The sequence below is a fragment of the Pelmatolapia mariae genome, linkage group LG1 (genome assembly GCF_036321145.2).
Source record: "Pelmatolapia mariae isolate MD_Pm_ZW linkage group LG1, Pm_UMD_F_2, whole genome shotgun sequence".
Taxonomy (NCBI): domain Eukaryota; kingdom Metazoa; phylum Chordata; class Actinopteri; order Cichliformes; family Cichlidae; genus Pelmatolapia; species Pelmatolapia mariae.
The window spans coordinates 34920898-34942036 of record NC_086227.1 but is presented as its reverse complement, the minus strand read 5'-3'; the positions used below and the strand labels follow the sequence as shown (position 1 = coordinate 34942036).

Here is a 21139-nt window from a genome sequence, read left to right as displayed (position 1 = left end):
AAAATTAATAAATTTAGTGAGTGTAAAAAAAGTAGAACAAATGGGTAAACTGGCTCTGAACCTGTTTAGAAGTATAACCAAAAATATATGTCAGACCAAATTATTAGAAACATCCCACAGGACTGCTTCCAAGCAACAGCTCTCTGCCACTGTACTGAATCATATCTGCAGCCAGGTGTCTCTAATAAACTGGCAACTCTATTTACTGTACGTTCAGTAAACTGCGACTCCCGTCGTTCTTTGCGTCGGTGTGTCAACATGGCGCCTGTCTGCCGGACAAAAGGCGAATCTGTCTGACGGCGGATTGAAGCCCAATTAGAAGCAGAGGAGACATTTTGGGAAAACTGTCAGTGTCTGTGTGTCCCTGCGCCCCGAGGCGATAGATATATGGTAAAACAAACATCCGCGGAGGCTCTTGGACTGGAATAATAAGGTAAGTTAAGTCCTCCAGCTCCAACTACTGCTGTCTTCAAACGGTCCTGCCAGGAGCCCGATGCATTTCCTTTTTTCTGTCTGATAACTGCAAACTCCTTAAAAAATCCCCAGTGCCACCGCGGCGGTGTTTTCCCGCGGCGGTTAAGTTTCACACTATCAAAACTGATATTAACGGTTTTGTCTGAAAAATAACGACTCGGGCTCTCATTCGGCGGGTATGTAGTTCTCCAAGAGTCACTTAATAAAAAATAATGTCAACTTTTCCAGTTGCTGTACAATGCTCGCTAATGCGGTGCACGGTGTATTCCAGCAGAGCGTCGTAATTACGCTGAATAATGAAAGTCATAATAATTGCCCTATTATACTGTGTTTACTAGGAATTAGTTTATAAGATGTATGCCGAATTCATGTATTGTTATCCATTATATGTAAAACGTATTAGGACATCTTCTATCGAGAAGTCAGTGTTTTCCTCGAAGCAGGGAAAAAATAAAATCCAGTTTTCTTTAACGCGATTCGGCGTTGAAGTTGACGATCTAAAGACGGACCTCTGCATCGGATTTACCTTAAGACGGGGCTGTTACAGTATAACCTCTGGTGACAACAGTCGACTAGTTGTTTTGTTTGTCTTGCGTTTCAGGTTTAGAGTCCAGTTAAAAAGTTTCTTACTGTAATTTAAGGACTTTGTGCATGTGCACAGCTGGCACATGTCTGCTACCAGTTCATGCCACGTCTGGATAGGACTTTAAGTAGGTCACTGGGTTCAGGAATGGTAATAGTTTTCCTAATGTCTTTGACTTTATTTGCTCTACTTGAAGAAAGAAAAGTCATAGCCCACATTTGCGCAGGCTGAAGTTTTGTTTTTTGTTTTTTTCAGGGAGACAGTTGGATTTATTTATTTTTTGACTGATTATTATTTAAAAATATCTGTAGAGTAAAACTTTAATGCCCCAAAGAGACAGGTATCCTACAGTCTCAAGAGGGAATGGTTCAAAATTTGTTTAAGAAATAGCAGATGGAATAAGTAAGAATATGAATTTATTCTCTGAGGCTAAGTTTGGAGAGAGAGCAAACCTTCACCTTGGAGGTAGCATTTGCAACTCAAAGGATGCTAAGGGTTCAAAATGGTCCGTAACATTTGTTCCAGATGCTGAAGGTCACTAAGGGTGACACCAGCAATCTTGGAGCACACCTTGACAGATTTGCCCAGCTTGCTTCTGTTTTTAACACAACGAGAGTGGCAAATCATATATAATGAAAACGAGGAACTTCCTTAAAAAGAGCAACCGTTGATTTGCTTTTTTTTTTTTTTTTTTTTTTTTTTTACATACAGCACGAATCAATCATATTTGGCACTGTTCTTGTCTGCACCTCAAAAAGGAAGTGTGTGCATATGTGTGTTTTCATGTACTACATACAGTGCTTAGCAGGCATGACACAGTGCCAAATACTATTCAATTATTGGTAAATCTGTCTGTACTTGCACACATATCCTGTTATTTATCTGCTGGTTTTGTGACAAAGACTATCAAAGCTACACACATCCATTTAAAAGCTAGACAGAGGGATAGTATTTTACTGGCATTGTGGCATCTTATGAAGGGCGTTTCTCTGATTTTGTTTAAATGGGGTGGCACAAAAGAAGAACAAGGCAGGAGGGGCCCACAGAAAATCAGAATATTTGATAAAAAGTAAATAAGAAAACATTGGGAAAGATTTTTCAATGTTTCAATGGGCGTTGTTTTGTATTAAACCGACCCTTTATTTAAGTAGGGTTATGAGTTTAATTTAAGTAACACAAAGGTATTAAAGGTTTACCATCAAAATATACCTGCAGAATCGTAGATGTTATATTATCACATTACAATTATTGATTCTTTGATGTGTATATCATTTTAATGCTTTAGCTGGAGATGCTTTTAAATACTTTATATGCCACTGAGTAGCTTTATTGATAATAATACAGCATAATATCATGTAATTTATATTTTTAAAAGCTTCAGAATATGAAGTAATGCAGCTTTAAAATAAATTGTATGGAGTACAAAATGTGGCAAAGAGCATCATATTGAGTAGAAGCACAAAAAATACTTAAAGTACAAGTACATTAAAATCCACTTCAGTAAAGTGCTAGTGTACATTTACTGGATATATCTGCTATTTCTTTGTTTTAACAATGATTACAACTGTTGAAGATTAAATTTGGACTGCTTTAACAAGGTACCTTGTCTGTGCTTTACCGGCGTTATCCTTTTACCAAAGTTAGTGTGGTTGCCAGACGGTGTTAACATTTTAATGGCAAACCTCAGCTGGCTGGATGAAAACCTGATATGGAAGCTACAGTTTCAAATACAGCGAATAAATGTTGGTTTCCTGCCTTAATATGGTTTACTGTTAGTGTTCTCTGCTGAAAGGAAAGGTGGGTTTTTGGTGGCATGTCTGCTAGGCATTGTTAATTGACCTCTATCTGATTACTTTCTCATTTGCCTCCTCATCACATGTTGTTATTGTATATTTAAAATTCTGTCTGTCTGTTCCTGACTTTGCAGAGAAGTAGTTCTGTTGCTGATGCTTAATACAACAAGTAAAAAAAATCTGTGTTAGCTAAAACGGTTTTTGTGAGGGTTTTTTTTTCCTTTTTTTTTTTCTTAAACCTCTTAAAGTCCCGCTGGCGAGCAGTGATCAGGTTAGGGTTAGATTCAGAGCTGCTCTTTGCATTTTGTAACTTTAATTAAAAAGAAAAGCTATAGTCAATGCAAGAGTCTTCTGTTCTTTCTGAAATTATGCTTCTTTGTTATGTAACTAAAATGCAATGCCAACCCTGGTGCTACACCTGAGCAGTTCACTGTTGACCCGCTGGATGTTAAGAGAGGTTCAGTTTGAGACTTTAAAGCCAGACTTTGATGAGTTCTTCTAGTTTGCACTTACAGTACATGAAATCTTTGAAAATGCCTTGACTGGATGCAGTCACTACTGGCAGTCCTGGTTCAGGTGAGGGTGATGCCTGGGTGGAGCGTGTAGGAGGGCGTCCACTTGCTCTCTCCGAATTCTCCGGACAATTACTCTTTTTAATTTCTCATACAGGCGCAATGGGACGTCGCAAGGACTTTGTACTAGGGAGCTGGCAAGTTAAAGAGTTTTTAATGCTCAATTTGATTGAGTCGGACATTTACGTTCTCACTTACAGCTCCGCTGAGTAATGAGGAGAAAAAGTGCAGAGCTGCAGTGAATGTGTGAAAGACAGTTCCTCTCAAAATAAACATCTATTTTTAGTGTGCACAAAGATCAACTGATTTACCAGTGGTACTTGGTTTTAAGGCACATTGTAAAGAATACAGATGTTTCCTTTTGTGTTGAATTTGTGTTAAAAGTAAAAAAAAAAAAGCCAAGTACAGCAAACAGACTGTGTGAAACAACTGAAAATATGTTTGATTTTTGAATACGCATAATAAAATGTTGCACAGGTGATTGCGATCAGTGAGTATCAAATTAAATGAAGTATATAAATAGTTTAGATAATCGTTTTTGTGGTAACGTTTTCTTTATTGATCTTGTGTATCAGTCTAACTTCAGTATGAGTCATCCTCTGCAGCAGGGAGGGAAAGTATGAAGCTTTGCTGCCTGAAATGTAAATTTTTCTTGGCATTCTTCCCAAGATGCACACACACATGCAAACACACACTCACCCGCAACCTCCCTCTCTTATATCTGTACGTGTTGATATGCCTGCTGACTTTGATTTTCTGCTGTGGCCTGTTTTTCTTCTCTGCGCCAGAAAGAAAAGCACTGAGACAGATGTTTTATCTCTTATTTCTCTGTTTATCTTCCTCTCTTGCTCTCCCGCTTTCCCCCCTCGGTTCAGCCTTGTGACTGTTATGACAGTTTTTTTCAGAAATGACAAATTCACTGTGCAGTTATAGATAAGAATTAAAATTTAATGCGCCAGGGCTGCATTGAGGGGGGAATGCATTTGATTTAAAAATCATACAATGGAACACAGTGAATTGGGTGAATAACATATTTGTGTAACTTTAAATGATTAGAGGAACCAAAAGCTCATCAGCTGTAATAAAATGCTTATTAAATGTGTAGGAATGCGCTTCATATCTGGACAGCAGCTGCTGAGTGGTGACGTCTTACTGTGTGTGTGTGTGTGTGTGTGTGTGTGTGTGTGTGTGTGTGTGTGTGTGTGTGTGTGTGTGTGTGTGTGTGTGTGTTGTAAATCTGCAGGCAGGAAGTTACCAGATGTGACTGTACTGGCATTTTTTCTGTGATTCTTTCAGAGATGTGAAGCTCATTGTGCAGAAAAAAGTCTGCAATGAGCTAAAAACTAGTGATTTTCATTTTGTTTCATAAAACTCGCACTATTTATTGAAAGCATTTATTTTTCTGAATAGTCATTTCAAGTTATGCATTCTTTAAACACCTCTAAAGTGTTTAGTACTGCTGTCAGTACATAGAAGCACTACGCATGCCTGCATTGCAAACACTTCACAGCAGTCATGAGGATAGTGTTACTGTGCAGTGGGCACTGATTACTGTCAGCTAGAGGTGGGCGATATAGCCTCAAAATTATATCACAATATTTCATGAAAATGTGCAATAATGGTATTTTTCATCATGTTAAAAAATACTGAACTGTGTTTTATTGATGCTTGTAGCTTGCTGCCAACAGCATTTAGAAGTGTACCCAAATAAAGGGCGTTTTCCATCTCTCTTTTCCAGTGAGCTGCTATCACTGATGACACACTACCTAATCCAAAGTGTGAATCTATTGAAGCAAGCTACCAGCAGCAGCAGGGCATTATAGTGCAATAGTGATGACACAGCATTATATGCAGTGACATGGCATAAGTCAAATGTAAGCCAGTGTTTCTTCTTTTATTTTTTTAGTGTTTTCTCTGGAGATTTTAAATATAAAATAAATGCTTAACACTTCAGTTTAACCAGAACTGCATCAGTAATTTCCATCTGCCATTTGCTCTTCCCGTCATATGGAGTTCAACTGGCAATGCTTGGTTGAATCATTTGTTTACATTTGGATTGCACATCGGACTACCAGCATCTCTCCTTCCTAGACTGGTTGTTTGTTTGTTGTTTTCACCTTCAGCTGAAACAGTTTTCTTGCTTTTGTTGGAGGTTGTTGAAATAAGGGACTGTAAATGCATGGCGTTGCTATAGCAAAGGTATTGCAATATGCCACTTTTATATAATGTTAAAATTTATACCAGTGTTAGCTCAGACAACTCTACTAAACAGTTTTAAAATATCCTACAGGATGTTCCAGCAGTGTGAGGAGCCTCGCTTCACCATCGAGCAAATTGACCTCCTCCAGAGGCTACGGAGGACGGGCATCACCCAGGCAGAGGTTCTCCATGCTCTGGACACCCTGGATCACCTGGATCGGCAGCATGGGCACAAGTTGACCCATAAACCTTCCTATATGCCACCCTCATCTTCCAGCACTGTCGCCGCCTCTTCTTCCATGACTTCTACTGCCACTCAGACAAGTTTTCCCAACAACCGCCTCTCATTGTCCCCTAATAACAACTTTGACACCACCTCCCCACCTTTGCCTGTTCCAGTAGCCTCACCTAATACCATAACAGCAGTAGTGCCAAACGGTTTGGTTGCCGTTACCAATGGGAAGCTTTCACCACCCCGGTTTCCTCTTGGGGTGGTTAGCGCTACTGTAACCACACCAGGTTATGCGTTTGAAGCTAGTGAAGAGGACATAGACGTTGATGAAAAGGTGGAGGACTTGATGAGGTAAGAACAGCCCTTTAAATGGCAGGTAAAACGAGGGCACACCAGCTAAGAGCAGATTAGGTGTTATAGAAAGTTATTTTGGAGGTTGTTTTTCAGGGTGTGCATTCAGACAACAGGATTAGGAAACAGCTTTTTTTTTTTATTGTTTTAATTTGTATTAAATGTTGACTACAAGAGACAGCAATGATTGTATTTCCCTTTCAAAGACTCACAAAGGTGATATTTCTGGTTTATTGAAAGGGTTAGTTTGAATGAAAGACTTAAAGACTGAGGAGTAACTGGCTGGTTTGCCAGATCTACATCTAGCAAACTTACGTCATGAAGCACAGCAGACAAGTGCTTTGTTAAGTGTTTTAGTCTGGTACTCCATGCCGTAAATGCCAGTAAACCAGCCTTCCCTTGATTCAATAAAATAACACCTAGAAATTTGTTTTTTATAAAATGGTTTTACCGATACTTTTGAAATACATACATGTAATACTTGCATGTACACTGAATTGGCCTGAAGTAAAAAGAAAAATCCTCAGAGCAAGAAGATAATTTTAGCCAATTGTTATCTTAAACAATATAACATCAGACACTAGATAAACTTTGAAAAAATTAAATTAACCTTTAGGTTAGCCTTAAGAAGAAAAACAGTGTAGGTTTCAGAGGGGTTTGTAGTTATAATGTATGTACAACGTAGATTTAACGCAGAAGTATAAATCCGATGTGAAAAACCCGTATAGAGCCTGATGTCTGTATCTGAGGTGCTTAGATTCAAAAGTTTAAGGCATGTCCTCATTTTTGTTTAGGACAATACAGATGGTGTCGCAATAATCTGTGACACTGTCTATATACAGGCTTTTGTTTATCCCTGATCACAGAAATCTGTCTATAGACAGCCGTGGATATATTTGCTTTTTTTATGTCGTCGAGGATTTGATGCTCCGCTTAAGCACCGCCACTTAACTATTGTCATACTTCAACTGTTGCCCTGCAGAGACGTTGATGTATTTGTTGTGTTCCAGTATCTTCTATGTTATCATGTAAAGTATAGGGCTTTGTATATGTTTATAACATGTCACCTGTAAATAAACTGGAAAAGTCAGCAGAGGAGGAACCTGCATGTATGATATTTTGATAGTCAGTCCTGGTAATGAGTGACGGAAAACTGACTCTTGCCAACCAACTGCATTTAGTGCTACAAAGATTATAACACTATTTTCTTTAGTTTACTGCAAAAACAATACGGTAATAATTTGGAATTCAGATAGGTGCACGTTGCTTTTAAAGACACATGTACAGTAATTTGCAGCAGCAGAGGGTATGTGTTAATACAGAGGGTCCTGATTCCTGACAAGGCTGCTTGTAGCTCACTCTGAATATGAATATGATGTGATGATTGCTGCCAAACAAACACTCACACATACAAATTGAACACAAGTACACACATCCAGTCTAGTGCCTCTCGTCTGTAGTCTGCAGCCAGACGGCAGCAATCAGCAGTATTGATTTGAAGATGTGTGAAAATGAAATCAAAGGAGAAAGAGAGCAAGGAATATTACAGCAGCACACATTCAGGTACAACAGCCTGTAATGTATATCTGAACTGCAGACAGTTACATCTGGTATAAGTATAGTGATTGTTGTGTTGCCGTGTGTTAATTAATATCAGGCTTGTAATGTTGAAAATTTAAATGTGTTGTACTTTTTTCTTCTCCCTTCTTGTAGGAGGGACAGTGCTGTGATCAAGGAAGAGATTAAATCCTTCCTAGCGAACCGACGTATATCCCAGGCTGTGGTTGCTCAGGTAACAGGTGAGTATAAATGTAATCTGTTTGCTAAAACACAAGCAGAAATGTTGGTGTGTGAACAAGCACCAGACCCCCACAAGTGTGACTCTGGTCCCGCCCCTCCAGGGATCAGTCAGAGCCGGATCTCCCACTGGCTCCTACAGCAGGGATCGGACCTCAGCGAGCAGAAGAAGCGAGCTTTCTTCCGCTGGTACCAGCTGGAGAAGACCAATCCTGGTAACAACTCATTTCTCCAACAGCTCCACAGTTCTCATAAAACTTTTCTCTAACTTTTCCACCTGTGGAAAAAATACTGTAAAATAAAACAGTAGGAGGGAGGTTTTTAATAACTAGTGTTCTGCTTTGAGTGTGTGACTCACTGTGCTGTCTTTTTTTCAGCAAGAGCGGAAAGATTTTTTTTTAGGCTTAATCAGAATCAGAGATGTTTAGACTCAAGTCAACAACTAATATTGAATATTTAAAATTACAAAAGAAGCTTACAACCAGTAATAGATCAATAATAAATAATAAGACTTTGGATTAAAAGGTTCACAGTAAAACAAAACAATAGACAAATACAATTAATTGAGAGACAAAACTGGTAAAGACAGAAGACGACAAATTTAAATTGAACAATTACTAAAGCATTCACTCTAAAGGGAGTATTGTAATGAATTCCAGGTGGTCTAAGCATAGAAGAGTTCTGCCAAGCTCAGACGACTTGTGGGACTTGCATTGATAGATAGTATCCGTGTAAATTCTTTTGTAAGAAAAAAAACTTGTTTTTCTCTCTCTTTTTTTTTTTTACATTTTAGGAATCTTGAGAAGGCTACAGTTATGGAAATAAATTGTGGAATAAACAATGGCTACATTGTGTTAAACATGGGATCAGCATATTGGAATGTACAGAATGAAAAACAGTGGAGTCTACTTCTAGTTAGCATGTGACCTCCCTATAGGGAAAACAAACTATCGTGGTGCTTCTTCCAGATATTATGACTCTTATCTGCCTTATTGGCTTGTTACTCTATAAAGTACTGATTCCCAGTCGGTCTGAAAAAAATACAACTTAAGAATTAAGAATGTAGTTGACCTGTCCCTGGAAGCAGGTTCAACAAACTCTGTCATCAACTCAGAGTTTCCCATTCCAGAAAGGCTGATCACAGTAAGTTCAAACAACTCTGAGCATGTTCAACCTCAGTTAAGCGTGTGCGTGAGTAGAGACAGTAAGCCATCATCAATGTGCCGATACCAGGATTCACCATGGCAACGGGTAAATACAGAGCGGAGCCTTCATTTTAATCCGGTGGAGGAATATGATTATGTTTCAGTGTGGGCCATGATGTTTATCTTTATAAATACAAGACAGGAGAAAGAAGACATTTTAATTAGTTTGGACCACAATATAATTTTTTTTAAACAGTTTCTGGTCATCATCACCCAACTTGAATTTTCATTGGATGAAACTGGAATTTTACATTTGACTTTTATATCAAATTTTTCTTACCTAATCTAATCAGGTGTAACCTGACAGGGATAAAATGTCTGTGACAGAAACTGGAGATAAAATTCTGGGAAAATGGACACAGGTTACTGATATGCCTGTGCTATTAGTTACACAGAAAGCAACAGACTCTGGCACAGGTTCCCTGTCAAAAGGAAGTTTTTATTAAATAAAAAAAATGCTTTTTGAATAGTTTCTGACCAGCAGTGGGCTGAAACAAAGTTATGTTTTATGGTGGAGTTCATTATTTCTGCCATTACTGGATAAGAAATGCTTAATAAGATTTACAAAAAGTCTTCTTTAATGTTTTTCAGTATAAGCATTTATAATTTGGGCACTCTTACAACCATAGCAGAGATTAACACTAAGTGTTAAGTGATAGTAGCTGTTTCAAGTTATAACATATGTTAACATTAATGTAAGCGTATTAAAAGAAATGTGTAAGCTTTTATAGAGCTATCTACATGCTAATCAGCTAGATTTTAGATATTTCAGTGTTATCTGGGAAGGATGAGCAATATCAAATAATAAATACAGATTGTGCTGGGCCAAAAAAAGTCCAAAACAGATGCAGATCAGATGAGCTGGGAAATGACTGGATCTAGAGCCTGGAGTGGCTTGAATCCATGATCCTCTCTGCAGCTGCATATTGAAAAATAAACGCTTTAAAATATATTTAGTTCAGAATGTTAAAGTCCTTTCAGCCTCATCTGAAAGTTAGAAGTTAGTTATTCACATCATCACCACCTCTGACTGACATTTTTCTATCAGTGTGACCAACTATGACATATAAGTTAGTGATCATTGATCAGTGTATTATGTGTCTAAAGATTTATACAGAGACAAAAGTTTGATTTAGACAGTGATTGCTATGGTAATGTACAGTAAATGCTTCCAATGGCACGAAACTGACTTCCAGAACCTACTAATTTACAGAACCTAGTAAATCTCATTGATCTTGTGTCATGTTTGATGCTCCAGGTGCTACTCTGGCAATGCGAGCCACCCCCATAGCACTGGAGGAGGTGATGGACTGGAATCAAGCTCCTCCTACATTTGGTTCGGCCCCCGGTGGCTTCCGTCTGCGACGAGGGAGCAGATTTACCTGGAGGAAGGAGTGTCTGGCTGTCATGGAGGGGTGAGGATGAGGAGGGGTACTGATGTAGAATTGTAGAACTGATGTAAGAAGAAGTGAAAGTAACAAAGTGCATTGTGTATCTGCAGCTATTTCAATGATAACCAGTATCCCGATGAAGCCAAGAGAGAGGAGATTGCCACTGCCTGCAATGCTGTCATACAGAAACCAGGTACAGTCTTACTGGGGAAAGGTTGCGAATTGCATCCCAAATTAAATATTAGTGATTGGGGAAACGAATTATTAGATTTGCTATTTAGTATAAATATGTTAACTTCTTCTTTGGCTTAATATGTATTTATTAATTAGAAGAACTGCAGGATCCCAAACTTAATTTTTCTAACTGCATTGTAAAGCTAGTTATGTGCTAGACTGATTCTGTCTTCCTGTTCAAAGTTAAAAGTTCATCTTCCCACTGTCATCATTGGAATTCCATACAATTTTAAAAACACTTGAGCTTCAGATGGCTGTTGTCCATAAATAAAACGGACTTTACATTGTTTTAAGATATATGGGGGGCTTGAATGCACTTTAATAAACAAACGCAGTTGCAGACTGAATGGGTCTGGTGTGTGTGTGTGTGTGTTTTACAGGAAAGAAGCTGTCTGATTTGGAGAGGGTAACATCCCTGAAGGTCTACAACTGGTTTGCGAACCGCCGCAAAGACATCAAGAGGCGTGCTAATATTGGTAATGTCTACGTCTGTATTTGTGTGTGTGTGTGTGGGAGTGAAAGAGAGATACACGTTAGATGTTGTATACTACAGTATGGTTTGGTGTAAATAAATAAAGAACCCACAGGAAATCACTTGTACTGTATCTATGTGCTTAAGAGCATTATGTGCAAGTAGCACGCACAAGAGCTTGTGTTTCACTTTAACAGAAATCCTAATTGTGTGAGGTTCTTTTTCTGTGTCACCCAGTTCACACTAGTATTGCTGGTCATCACAATAGACAGTGTTAAATTTCTCGCACACCTGAAGAGGAAACAGGATGTTGTTTTCTTTCCGAGAAGAGCAGCTTCTGAATAGTTGAATCACTGTTGTCCTTATTTTGAGTGTGTTGCTGTTTTGTAGCTGAGTCGATATGCTATGATGACGTTTGTATTTTTGAAGAAGCAGCCATCTTGGAGAGTCATGGCATCGAGGTTCAGAGTCCAGGAGGTCAGTCCAACAGCGACGATGTGGATGGCAACGACTTCCCTGACCAGGTAAACTATATACGCGAATTCCTACATCTTAATGTCTGAACATAGAAACACAAACCCCCTAAAAAGAACAAAGCAGGAATTCTGTATTTTTAAAGTTAATTGCCTCTCTGATTTTCCCCATGAGAACTGTCCTGGTCTGCATAATTTCTTTTCAAGGGGCTCGGCATAACCTCAATAAGCCATTGTTATTAATGACACCCACAGCTGTTGCTGTTGTGATTATGTTGCTCACTTGTGCACAGCTTGTGTTTGTGCTAGATTTTTGCTTCTCAACACTTGTGTTGGACTGTTGTATGTACCATATATCTTGTGCCTTCAGCAACTCTGTATCACTACAATGACAACTGCCACAATGTTGACTATTTATGTAGAAAGCATGTAGCAGTTCTGCGTCTTAGCTCTGTAAATCTGTGGATGATTAGTTTGTAATGTTAGCAAATTACTTGATCAGCCCAAGGCCTTTGGATGAAATGGTCTACCTGATCCTTTCAAGACAGTGTTCTCCCACATGAAACCGATTGCATGTAATCTGTGTTACAGGGACACTACATTTAGCAAGTATTTGCCGAAGAAAGAAAGTTCAGGGTCAGATTTGGTGTTGAAAACTGAAATGTTTGTCACAGTCCTTCACACAGAAATCACTCCACAGATTGTTAGAGACAACAGAGTGTTGATGATCTTCTTTATTTACAGTCGGTCCATACTAAGGCAATAAAAAGTGTTTGACACATGAAAAAATAGCAAAACACAAGTTTAACTCGCTCGTATTGCTCCAATATGAGGAGAAATCCCTCTGATAAGTCGACTTAGCGTGGGAATTTGTTCATAGTGCTTGTATGTTTAATAAAAATTAATGTTTGGCCCCAGTGTGCGAATGATCAAAATCACAGGAATATATGGTGACACCGATAACTTGCCTCTGCCCTGTATAACTTCTTTGCTGGTTTCTCACAGGGCTGTGAGGTGTCCTTATTTGATAAGAGAGCTTCAGCAAGGCAGTTCAGTTTCAGTCGAGCTGACCTGTCCTCTCCAACCCAGGTACAGCTGGAGCACATCTACACCCGCCTTACATTTATCAGCGATTCCACACGGAGCTACAGATCCACTCAACCTTCTTTTTTCTTATCCCCTCACTCAGGTTCCCACACTGCTTCCCAGCTGGTTTTCTGCCCTGGGTAGAGGGGGCATGTCTGGACAGAGGGCCACATCTCTGATTGGTCGCTCCCTAATATCAGGCGCGGTTCCTCAGATGGAAGGTTCCAGACTAACAGGTGTTTCCTGGTCCCCTCCCTCCCCCTCTCTCCAGGACGAGCCCACAGTTCACAGTGCCCTGTCCGAGCCCCAGGATCCAGTCAGTTTGGAGAAGGCGGCGGCGGTGAGTGACAGCAGCCCGGCGGTAACCAATCAGGGGGATGGCGCAGGGTGCAGTGTGGGGAATGACATCAAGACGGAGACTCTGGAGGACGACTGAAAGGAGGGGCAGATATCAGAGCTGTCGGAGCGATAAACAGGTGTCATTATATGCAAGCAGATTTTATAGGAATGTAATAATAAGTGGAAAAAAATGACCAAAAGTCGTGTAAAGTCCAACCCTGAGATACCTCCCAACCCTACCTCCAACCACCAACCTGCTCTGCTACGCTCGTATAGGCATTATTATTGTATTCTAATTATAATATTAACAATAAGCTTTTATTTGTTAGTGTTCCCCAGCAACCTGTGGAAAATTTAAAATGTACCTAAAAACAAATCCAGCAAAGAAAGTGAAATAGGACGCACCTATAAGGGAACACATGCTGTAGCTGTCCGTTTTCTTTGTTGACTTGTTTATGTTGAGGCATTTTAAATCTTCCACAGAAGGCTGATAAACAGGACTTTCATGCATTGTGCAGATTTTCTTGGAAAACTGCTTTTTTTCACAGCAGGACAACACTGTATTTGACATGGAATTCCAAACATTTCAGGGTCTTGCACTGTGATCACAACACAACTTAACAGCCTCAAAAGATAAATGCGTTCATTTTAGTTTATATTAACTGATAGTTATAAAGTGTTGCAGCACATTTCATCACAGTTCTTTATATTTTATATTTAATCTTAGGGTAACAGTATATAAGTAATATCTCTCTGGGCCCAAAATGACTGAAAAATGTTTAAGAAAAAAAAAGAGAGAAAAACAGTATGAGCCTCCCCTGCCTGATAAGATAAACTCAATGTGTAGAAGCAGCGAAAGGCCATAATGATTGAAACACCGATAATGCAATTTTATCATTACTAAATCTTTCAGAATTTATTGTTTTCACAGATTTTACTTGCATTCGTGTGGTTAATTTTATATTGAAAATTCAGCCGCCTGAGGTTTTCAGGCACTAATTTGGACTTAAATGTGATTTATTTCTATTTACAATAGTGAAATTACCCTTTATAAATATTTAAATACTGTGAATTTAGTAGCGTTTAAACTAATTTGGGCCTCAGTTTCCAGTGAGAATTTAAATCCTGTATGGCTTTACTTTGCTTCCAAATCGATAACAAGTGTTTTTTTTTTATTTCGCTTTTTTGTTTTCGTTTTTTGAGAGAGTTGTATGAAAACTAGAAACCTGGGCGTCCTTGTGACCGGGTGATGTTTATTCATTCGTACCCAGTTACCTGCTGGATTATATAATTAATAATCAACACATATCATTCAGCTGAGAGGAAGTCAGTAGTGTCATAAAGCTGTTTAAATACTAAAGATTAAAATGTAAAGTGAATAAATACAGATGGGTGATAAATTAAAGGAAACTGAACCACTGACCCCTACAGTGTTAGGATCCAGTTTGGGCCTATTTGTCCCTGTAGAGGGAAAGGTCACAATAACTCTACTTTCCTAATAAGGGTGTTCTCTTCCAGGTTGGCAGTGCATTGTATCTTTAGGCATGCACTGTGCATATAGCTTTCAGACGTGCTTTAAGTTTTTCTAAACATGATCTATCTTTTGATTTTCATTTTTTTAAAATGGTTATCTTTTGAGGTGAAAATGCAAGTATTTTTGGTGTTAATGTCACTGGCTGGAGGCCATTGAGTGGTAAACATTTGGTGCTTGGTGGCTGAGAGACCCATTCACAAACTGATTGGAAGATTAGTGGTTCAGTTTGCATGTTAAATTGTCCTTGGGCAAGATGCTGAACCCCATATTAACACATTTGAGATGTTCAATACGGGTGCTGATATGATAGTTAGTAATGTAAAAAACCTGATATTCCAACTATAGTGGCCCATATGTTTTTTCTTTCTCTAACATTTGTTGTGTAGCTATTTATTTACTTGTTTACGCTCTGCACTTCTCAGCTGGGATCAGCTGTTTTTTGTGTTTGCAGTGTACCAAACATAGGTATTTGAAACGTTTTTGCTGTTGTAAGTGCTGATGCAATAGATCAGTAAGTGGCTAATATCATTGCCCCCGATTTATCTATCAGAGTGCGAGTGTTTGCACCATATTCTTAAAGGCCCATAGTATGCAAGCACTATATGAATACAGGTCTATTTAACGTTCACCAGTTTGGCAGTGTTGGGTTGTGCTTATTTTGTGTGAGCCGATGAACAGAAAAAAATGAGCCAAGAAAACAACTTTTCCTTTTTTAGGCTTTTGAAAACAGAAAGCAGACTCTTGTAAGCTGTGAAGTCATCAGACTGTCACCAGAATTACACTCACTTGGGCACCTATGGGAGAATGTGGGCTAGTTAGAGAGGACTCTGAAAACACCAAATGAGGGAATATGTTTTGGAGGAATGCTGTTAATCCCTGTAGTAGAGTTTTAGAAATTTGGAGAATCACTGAATTTCCAGCGCATGAAGGGCCAACACCTTGACACGACATTGGGTTTTTCCTTTAATTTGTTACCCATCTTTCTATTCTGTGTGTGTGTGTGCGTAGACACACAGACTATACTTAAATACAGTATATGTATCCAAATCCATTTCTTTGTACACTATATAGACATATTAGCTTCAAATGAGAGAAACTATCAGTATGAGTCTTATCATGTTGGTGAAAGATGAGTGAAACATTAGCCAAAGTATTAAGTTTTAAAATTTTGTGTATTTTCTGAGTGTATGATAATCATGGATGAAACTGTGTGTTTGAGATATGCTAATCAAAGACGCATCAGATGTGTCAAAAACTATTTCAAGCAAAATGCATCATTTTTATATTTTACTTTTTCAGGTATATCTGTGTTTGTGCTCGATATGCCATGTGTTCAAAACACACACTGTCACTTTTAAGATGTATTTTCATTTTGAATGACACTTAATTTGTTTATGGTGCTTTGAGTCCTTGTTGAAAGATTTCACTAGTCACTAAGACTGACTGACAGGCCAGAGGAGGCTAATTCTTTTGAAATCACCATAAGAAGAACTCTCCTTTAATAATAATTAAAAAACCAACTAAATATTTGATTGAGGTAAAATCGAAGATATTTAAGGTTAGTACAGCCATTGTAGAAGTCTAAGAGATTTTTAACTGTTTAACATTTTCAACATGAAATGAACTAAACCTTTCAATTTTAAAAGTATTTTTAAAAACTGAAGGCATGGAAGCATCTAATAAGCCATAATTTAACTGTTTAAGTCAGATACACTCCTTGGTCTTCACATCTGGGTTCAAAACACCCAAGACGATAATGGCGAAGAAGTCCAGATGTGGGTGACGTCACAGCGATGCCATCCGTCTTTACTAAACTGCTCGTGGTTTATATTGTCAAAGCTCCAGAACCCCAAAATAATTTCCAGATCAGTTTTGTAGTGAATACAAAATCATCCACCGGTCAAAAGTGAGTAAGGGCTCTGGGGCTTTTGGTTTAAACGCCAGCCTAGTCATGCACTCCCAAAATGTTCTGCACACTAAGCACCGTGCTCTGAGCGTTTCAACCACACTAACAGAAATGTCATAGTGATCCAAGCTTTGTATGTACATCCTGTTCCATCAGAGTCCAGGAGGAGACATGGCTCCTCAGCTGCTTAATGTTCCGCTGATGAACATTAAGATAATTGAAAGATATATGGTCACAAGTATGTCTGTCGGGATAGAAGGATCCAGGTTTTTAACTGACGATTTTGACAAAATTTTGACTCGCAATGGCTGAAAATAAGCTCAAGTTTGTAGGCGAGAAAAGACTGACTGCAGTTTCCAGTATGAGCAACACGCACACAGACAGACACTTACTAACCTTTGAAACAAAATAAAAAAAGTGAGTGTAGCTCAGTGGGGGATCACTGCTGACACTATCATTCAACACTATCAGTCCAGCTCTTACATTTGCTTACCTTTTACAGCTGACACTAAAACCTTCTTAAAGGCTAAAACATTAATAATACTACAGTGCAGTGTAACACTTGATAGAAACCTAAATGCTTACGAAGGTGCAGCACACCTCAGCTTCATGTTTAAGTGCCTCATTTTTCTCAGCGCACTAACGGAGGATCAGTGCACGAAGCAGACTTCTACAATGGCTGTACATTTTTAACTGTACTACAGCTAATAACATGATGTTCTGTTACACTAAAGCGGCTTCATTCAAACCGGTTCATCGTCACCAGGTGCTTTACAGGCTAAGCTACTAGTTCAGAGTTTAAAAACTCAACATATATACCTCGCTCCCTCCCATTCAGCTATAAGCTACTCCCCGCAGGTTTGTTCACAGCTGCTTCAATGTGAATCAAAGCTTCAAACTAACTGTCGAGCTGATTTGTGTCAGTCCCGTCTGGATCAAACTGTGACAAGGCCGTAAAGATGATTCACGCTGGCTGACAACAGAAGCGTCAGCGGCTTTTCAAAAGGGAAATTTCTCCTCAAACTAGAGCCAGTAAATATCACGTTTAAAGGGAATTTACTCATTTATGAGCTCCAACGTCCACCAGGGTCCATAAAATACGAAATAGTCTCTCTGTCATTCTGGTGGATTTCAGTGTTTCGGGCTAAATGTCTGAGAAACTTTGTTGCATGGTGGAGGATTTCTTTAATTGTGCGGCAGCAGAGCTGTCCTGGGTGTCTTTGCTTTAAGCATTTGAGACATTATTAGTCAGTTATGTAGCTTTCTGTCATTTAATGATTTACACCAAAATTTACAAACCCACCAAAGGGTTACAGATCGTTTTTTATTTTGTTTTTTTCTTTTTAATCTGCTAAGCAGAAGCCTTTCTGAAATGAATCTATGGATTCATTTAGGCCATTGTGCTATTTTGAGATTATTCTTTTTTGCCTTCATGGTCTTCTCATGACATTGCATTTTGGAGGTCTGAAGCAGCCAGTTAGTGTGAGTTTGTGTCATTTTAGCTATTTTGTACATAAGAAAAAGGGAAAAAAAAACTGCAAATGAAAAATAAAGGCAAGGTCACCGTCTTAGTTTGATTACCCATCGCAGTCTAATAAAACGATTGGATAGATACATCTGAGGTGGATCTAACGGTGTCAATAATTTGTTAAGCACCACCAGGAGACCTTACAAAATTGAGAGTAAACACTGATTTAAACGTTAAGAAATAAGCTAAACTTCCTTACATAAAGAACCCATATTTGCTTCTAATAACAGAAACCTCAGTCTTTTCTGGTGTTTGCTGTGCTTTTGTTTGTCTGTTTTGATCTAAATGGACTCTTTTTGTGCCAGAAACTGCCTAATACAGTTAAAGTTCTCATGAAATAAAAAACAGTAGGACAGAAACAGAAAAGCCTTTGCTCGTGCTGCTGTCAGGCCATTAATGCTTTGTGTATCCATCTGCCTTCAGTCCTCTGTTGCCTTGTTGAACTGTTTTTCTTTTTTTGGAACATCTACCTGTGCATATGTTTGGCACTGACTACACCTTGACTCGTCTTTACCTGTGCCATATCCCGCCGTCAGTTTGGCCGGTGGTCCACATAGTACAGCAAATACTTTGTTCAACAGGAAAGTTTGGATATGAGATGCTTCCTTTAACAAAATCAGGGTGCATGTTAAGGTTGTGAGCTGATTTGAGACTGATGCCTCTCATGTGAGGTGCTTTCATTCCTCCTTCATTGCTCAGTGTTGTGATATGCAGTTTCACGTTTAAAGAGTTAAAAAAAAAAAAAAAAAGCTGGGTTTTCTTTTGTTTTTTTTTTAAATTAAGGTGAAAAACACATCTATCATTCATGTGGTCGACGTGAAATGGAGACGCTCCGGTGTTGATGTTCTCATGTAATCAGCCAGGAGGAAAACAAGCAGTGGTTGCCATTTCACTGTGGCAATAAGCTCTTCAATAAATCTCTGTAAAATGAAAAATATCAAACCTCAGCAGGATCTTTGTTGTATCAGTTTAAATTGATTTTTCTGTTTATTTGCTTCTTTTCTATTTCAGGATTTAGTGCCTTTTTTGGACAGTAGACTGTTCTGTAATCGCTATGTAGAAACTCTACATAGGCCTTTTGTTACTTTTTCATCTGTTGGATAAACCTTATGTTATATTTAAGGTGTGTTTTTATTGATATTCTATTTACAAGGGAATAAAAACTGATCAGACTCCATGAGTGTGCTGCTGTGCTTTCTTTACCTGCACATCTCACTACAGAATATTTAAGGCATTTGAGACTTTGGATGAAATCTCCGGTACTAGTGAGCAAACTAACTATTAAGATATAAATGCGTTCAAGTCATCAGGTTTGACCTGAGTGTCTGCTCTTGTCACTATACAGTCTGAAGCAACACTTTAAGTTACATTTTGAAAATAAAACCAGCACATGTAAAAGAATTTGACATCCAAATAAGGTCATCTGCTTCCTGAGGGCCAAGAGGTTGTGATTAGATTGCTGCCTAATTTCCCAAGTAGTCATTTGTGGTACTGGAACTGGAAAAAATAACCCCACTGATCTAAAAGATCTGTAAAACTGCTTTGTGTAATTGCATTATGCGTACAGTGTGATCTGTGCCTGCAACCACGGGAGAAAACTAATGAGTATGTGCAGTGGGCTGGACAACAAGAAAGGAAACCAGAAAATAGGAAAACTGACTTTGTTTGTCCATAAGCTTTTTCCCTTTTCACTCATACCATTATGATTTAAGCATTTTACCCTTGAAGTGCTGCAAATATGTGTTTTCCCACTTGAGCCCTGCCCAATGACACGAAATATGAAACCTGCTAGGTTCTGTAGTCTTACTACTTTAATAATAAATAAATAATTAGCAGTTCAGTTGAATTTTTGTATAGCTCCAAATCACAACAGCAATTGTCTCAAAGCGTGTTGTACTTTAAGGTAAAAACCCTAAAATAATACTGAGAAAACCCTAACAATCAGACCACCCCATATGAGCAAGAGCTTTGGTGACAGTGGGAAAGACAAACACTCTTTTAACGGGAAGAAACCTCCAGGCTCAGGATGGAGCAGCCATCTGCCACTACTGGTTGGATTGATGAAGGAGACGAGACAAAAGCCATGAAGAGGAAGAAAGCCAGATATTAAATGCAGAGACGTGTATTAACATGTGGTGGGTCAAAGGAATATATGTTCCACAGTATTAACAAAATATCCAAAAGTTGATTCTGTTCATCTGGACGTAGCGTTTTGTGGGAGAAACGTTTCGTCACAAAACGCTTTAGAGATGGTCTTTCCCTTTTCACATAATGGCACATTTATGTGAAAAGGGAAAGACCATCTCTAAATCGAGGAGGGGGCCTAAGGGTACATCTTTCGCCATCTTACAATGCTGTGATTGCAGCCATTCCCCAACTCTCTGTGAGTGGTACTCATGGCCATTGATCAGTGTTCTTTGATCAGTGTTTTTTGGTCAGTGGTTGTTGATCAACGGTCATGAGAATTTGCATAATTATGATTAAGGAACTGACCTCCCAGCCCATTGTTCCTCAGTGGGCTGGTTTCAGTCATTATGCAAATGTACTGTTTATAAGATTGGGGAAACCTGCAGTCAGCTGAGACTGAAGAAGTCACTTGGATGAGTGACGAAACGTTTCTCCCACAAAACGCTACGTCCAGATGAACAGAATCAACTTTTGGAGATTTACTTTCCTGGATGATTGAGAATGCATCAAGACATATTAACAAAATAATTCCAGTTTAAGCTTCTGTATTTCCTGTTAATGTGGCTCAGAGTTACCAATTTGGAAAAAGCAGGAGCTCTGAAGTCTTAAGAAAATAAATATTTTCTACATGAAGAAATAAATCGGTTTTAAACTTGACTTATTTGTAGTTGAAGCAGTTTGAGACACATCAATTAATACACCAAGTTGAAGGCTGAGGTATCCTTTAAATTAGTTTTGTAAGGAATCTGACTGGAATTAAAGTGATTTAAAAGTACCTAATAA

The 21139-nt window shown here is 38.7% G+C and overlaps 1 protein-coding gene across 6 annotated transcripts; it reads left to right on the top strand.

The window, feature by feature from the left end:
- The first annotated feature begins 260 nt into the window (after positions 1–260).
- On the top strand, positions 261–19338 carry LOC134631460 (homeobox-containing protein 1-like). Of its 6 annotated transcripts, none has more exons than XM_063479847.1 (10): positions 261–433; positions 5713–6204; positions 7918–8003; positions 8106–8216; positions 10465–10621; positions 10708–10790; positions 11212–11307; positions 11739–11827; positions 12782–12865; positions 12966–19338. In XM_063479847.1, the coding sequence occupies exons 2-10, from the start codon at positions 5714–5716 to the stop codon at positions 13296–13298; spliced, it is 1530 nt and encodes a 509-aa protein (XP_063335917.1). In that variant the 5' UTR covers positions 261–433; position 5713; the 3' UTR covers positions 13299–19338. The 6 variants fall into 6 exon arrangements, with proteins under 6 accessions (XP_063335917.1, XP_063335907.1, XP_063335898.1 ...); XM_063479837.1 differs by having other exon boundaries at positions 11736–11827; XM_063479828.1 differs by having other exon boundaries at positions 11733–11827.
- The last annotated feature ends 1801 nt before the right edge of the window (positions 19339–21139 follow it).

What these genes read in the sequence shown, in the direction of transcription:
- LOC134631460 (XM_063479828.1), top strand. Translation starts at nt 5,714, where the DNA reads ATGTTCCAGCAGTGTGAGGAGCCTCGCTTCACCATCGAGCAAATTGAC. An exon ending in AAGGTGGAGGACTTGATGAG is followed by an intron (nt 6,205 to 7,917) that starts GTAAGAACAGCC and finishes CCCTTCTTGTAG; the next exon opens with GAGGGACAGTGCTGTGATCA. An exon ending in TGCTGTCATACAGAAACCAG is followed by an intron (nt 10,791 to 11,211) that starts GTACAGTCTTAC and finishes TGTGTTTTACAG; the next exon opens with GAAAGAAGCTGTCTGATTTG.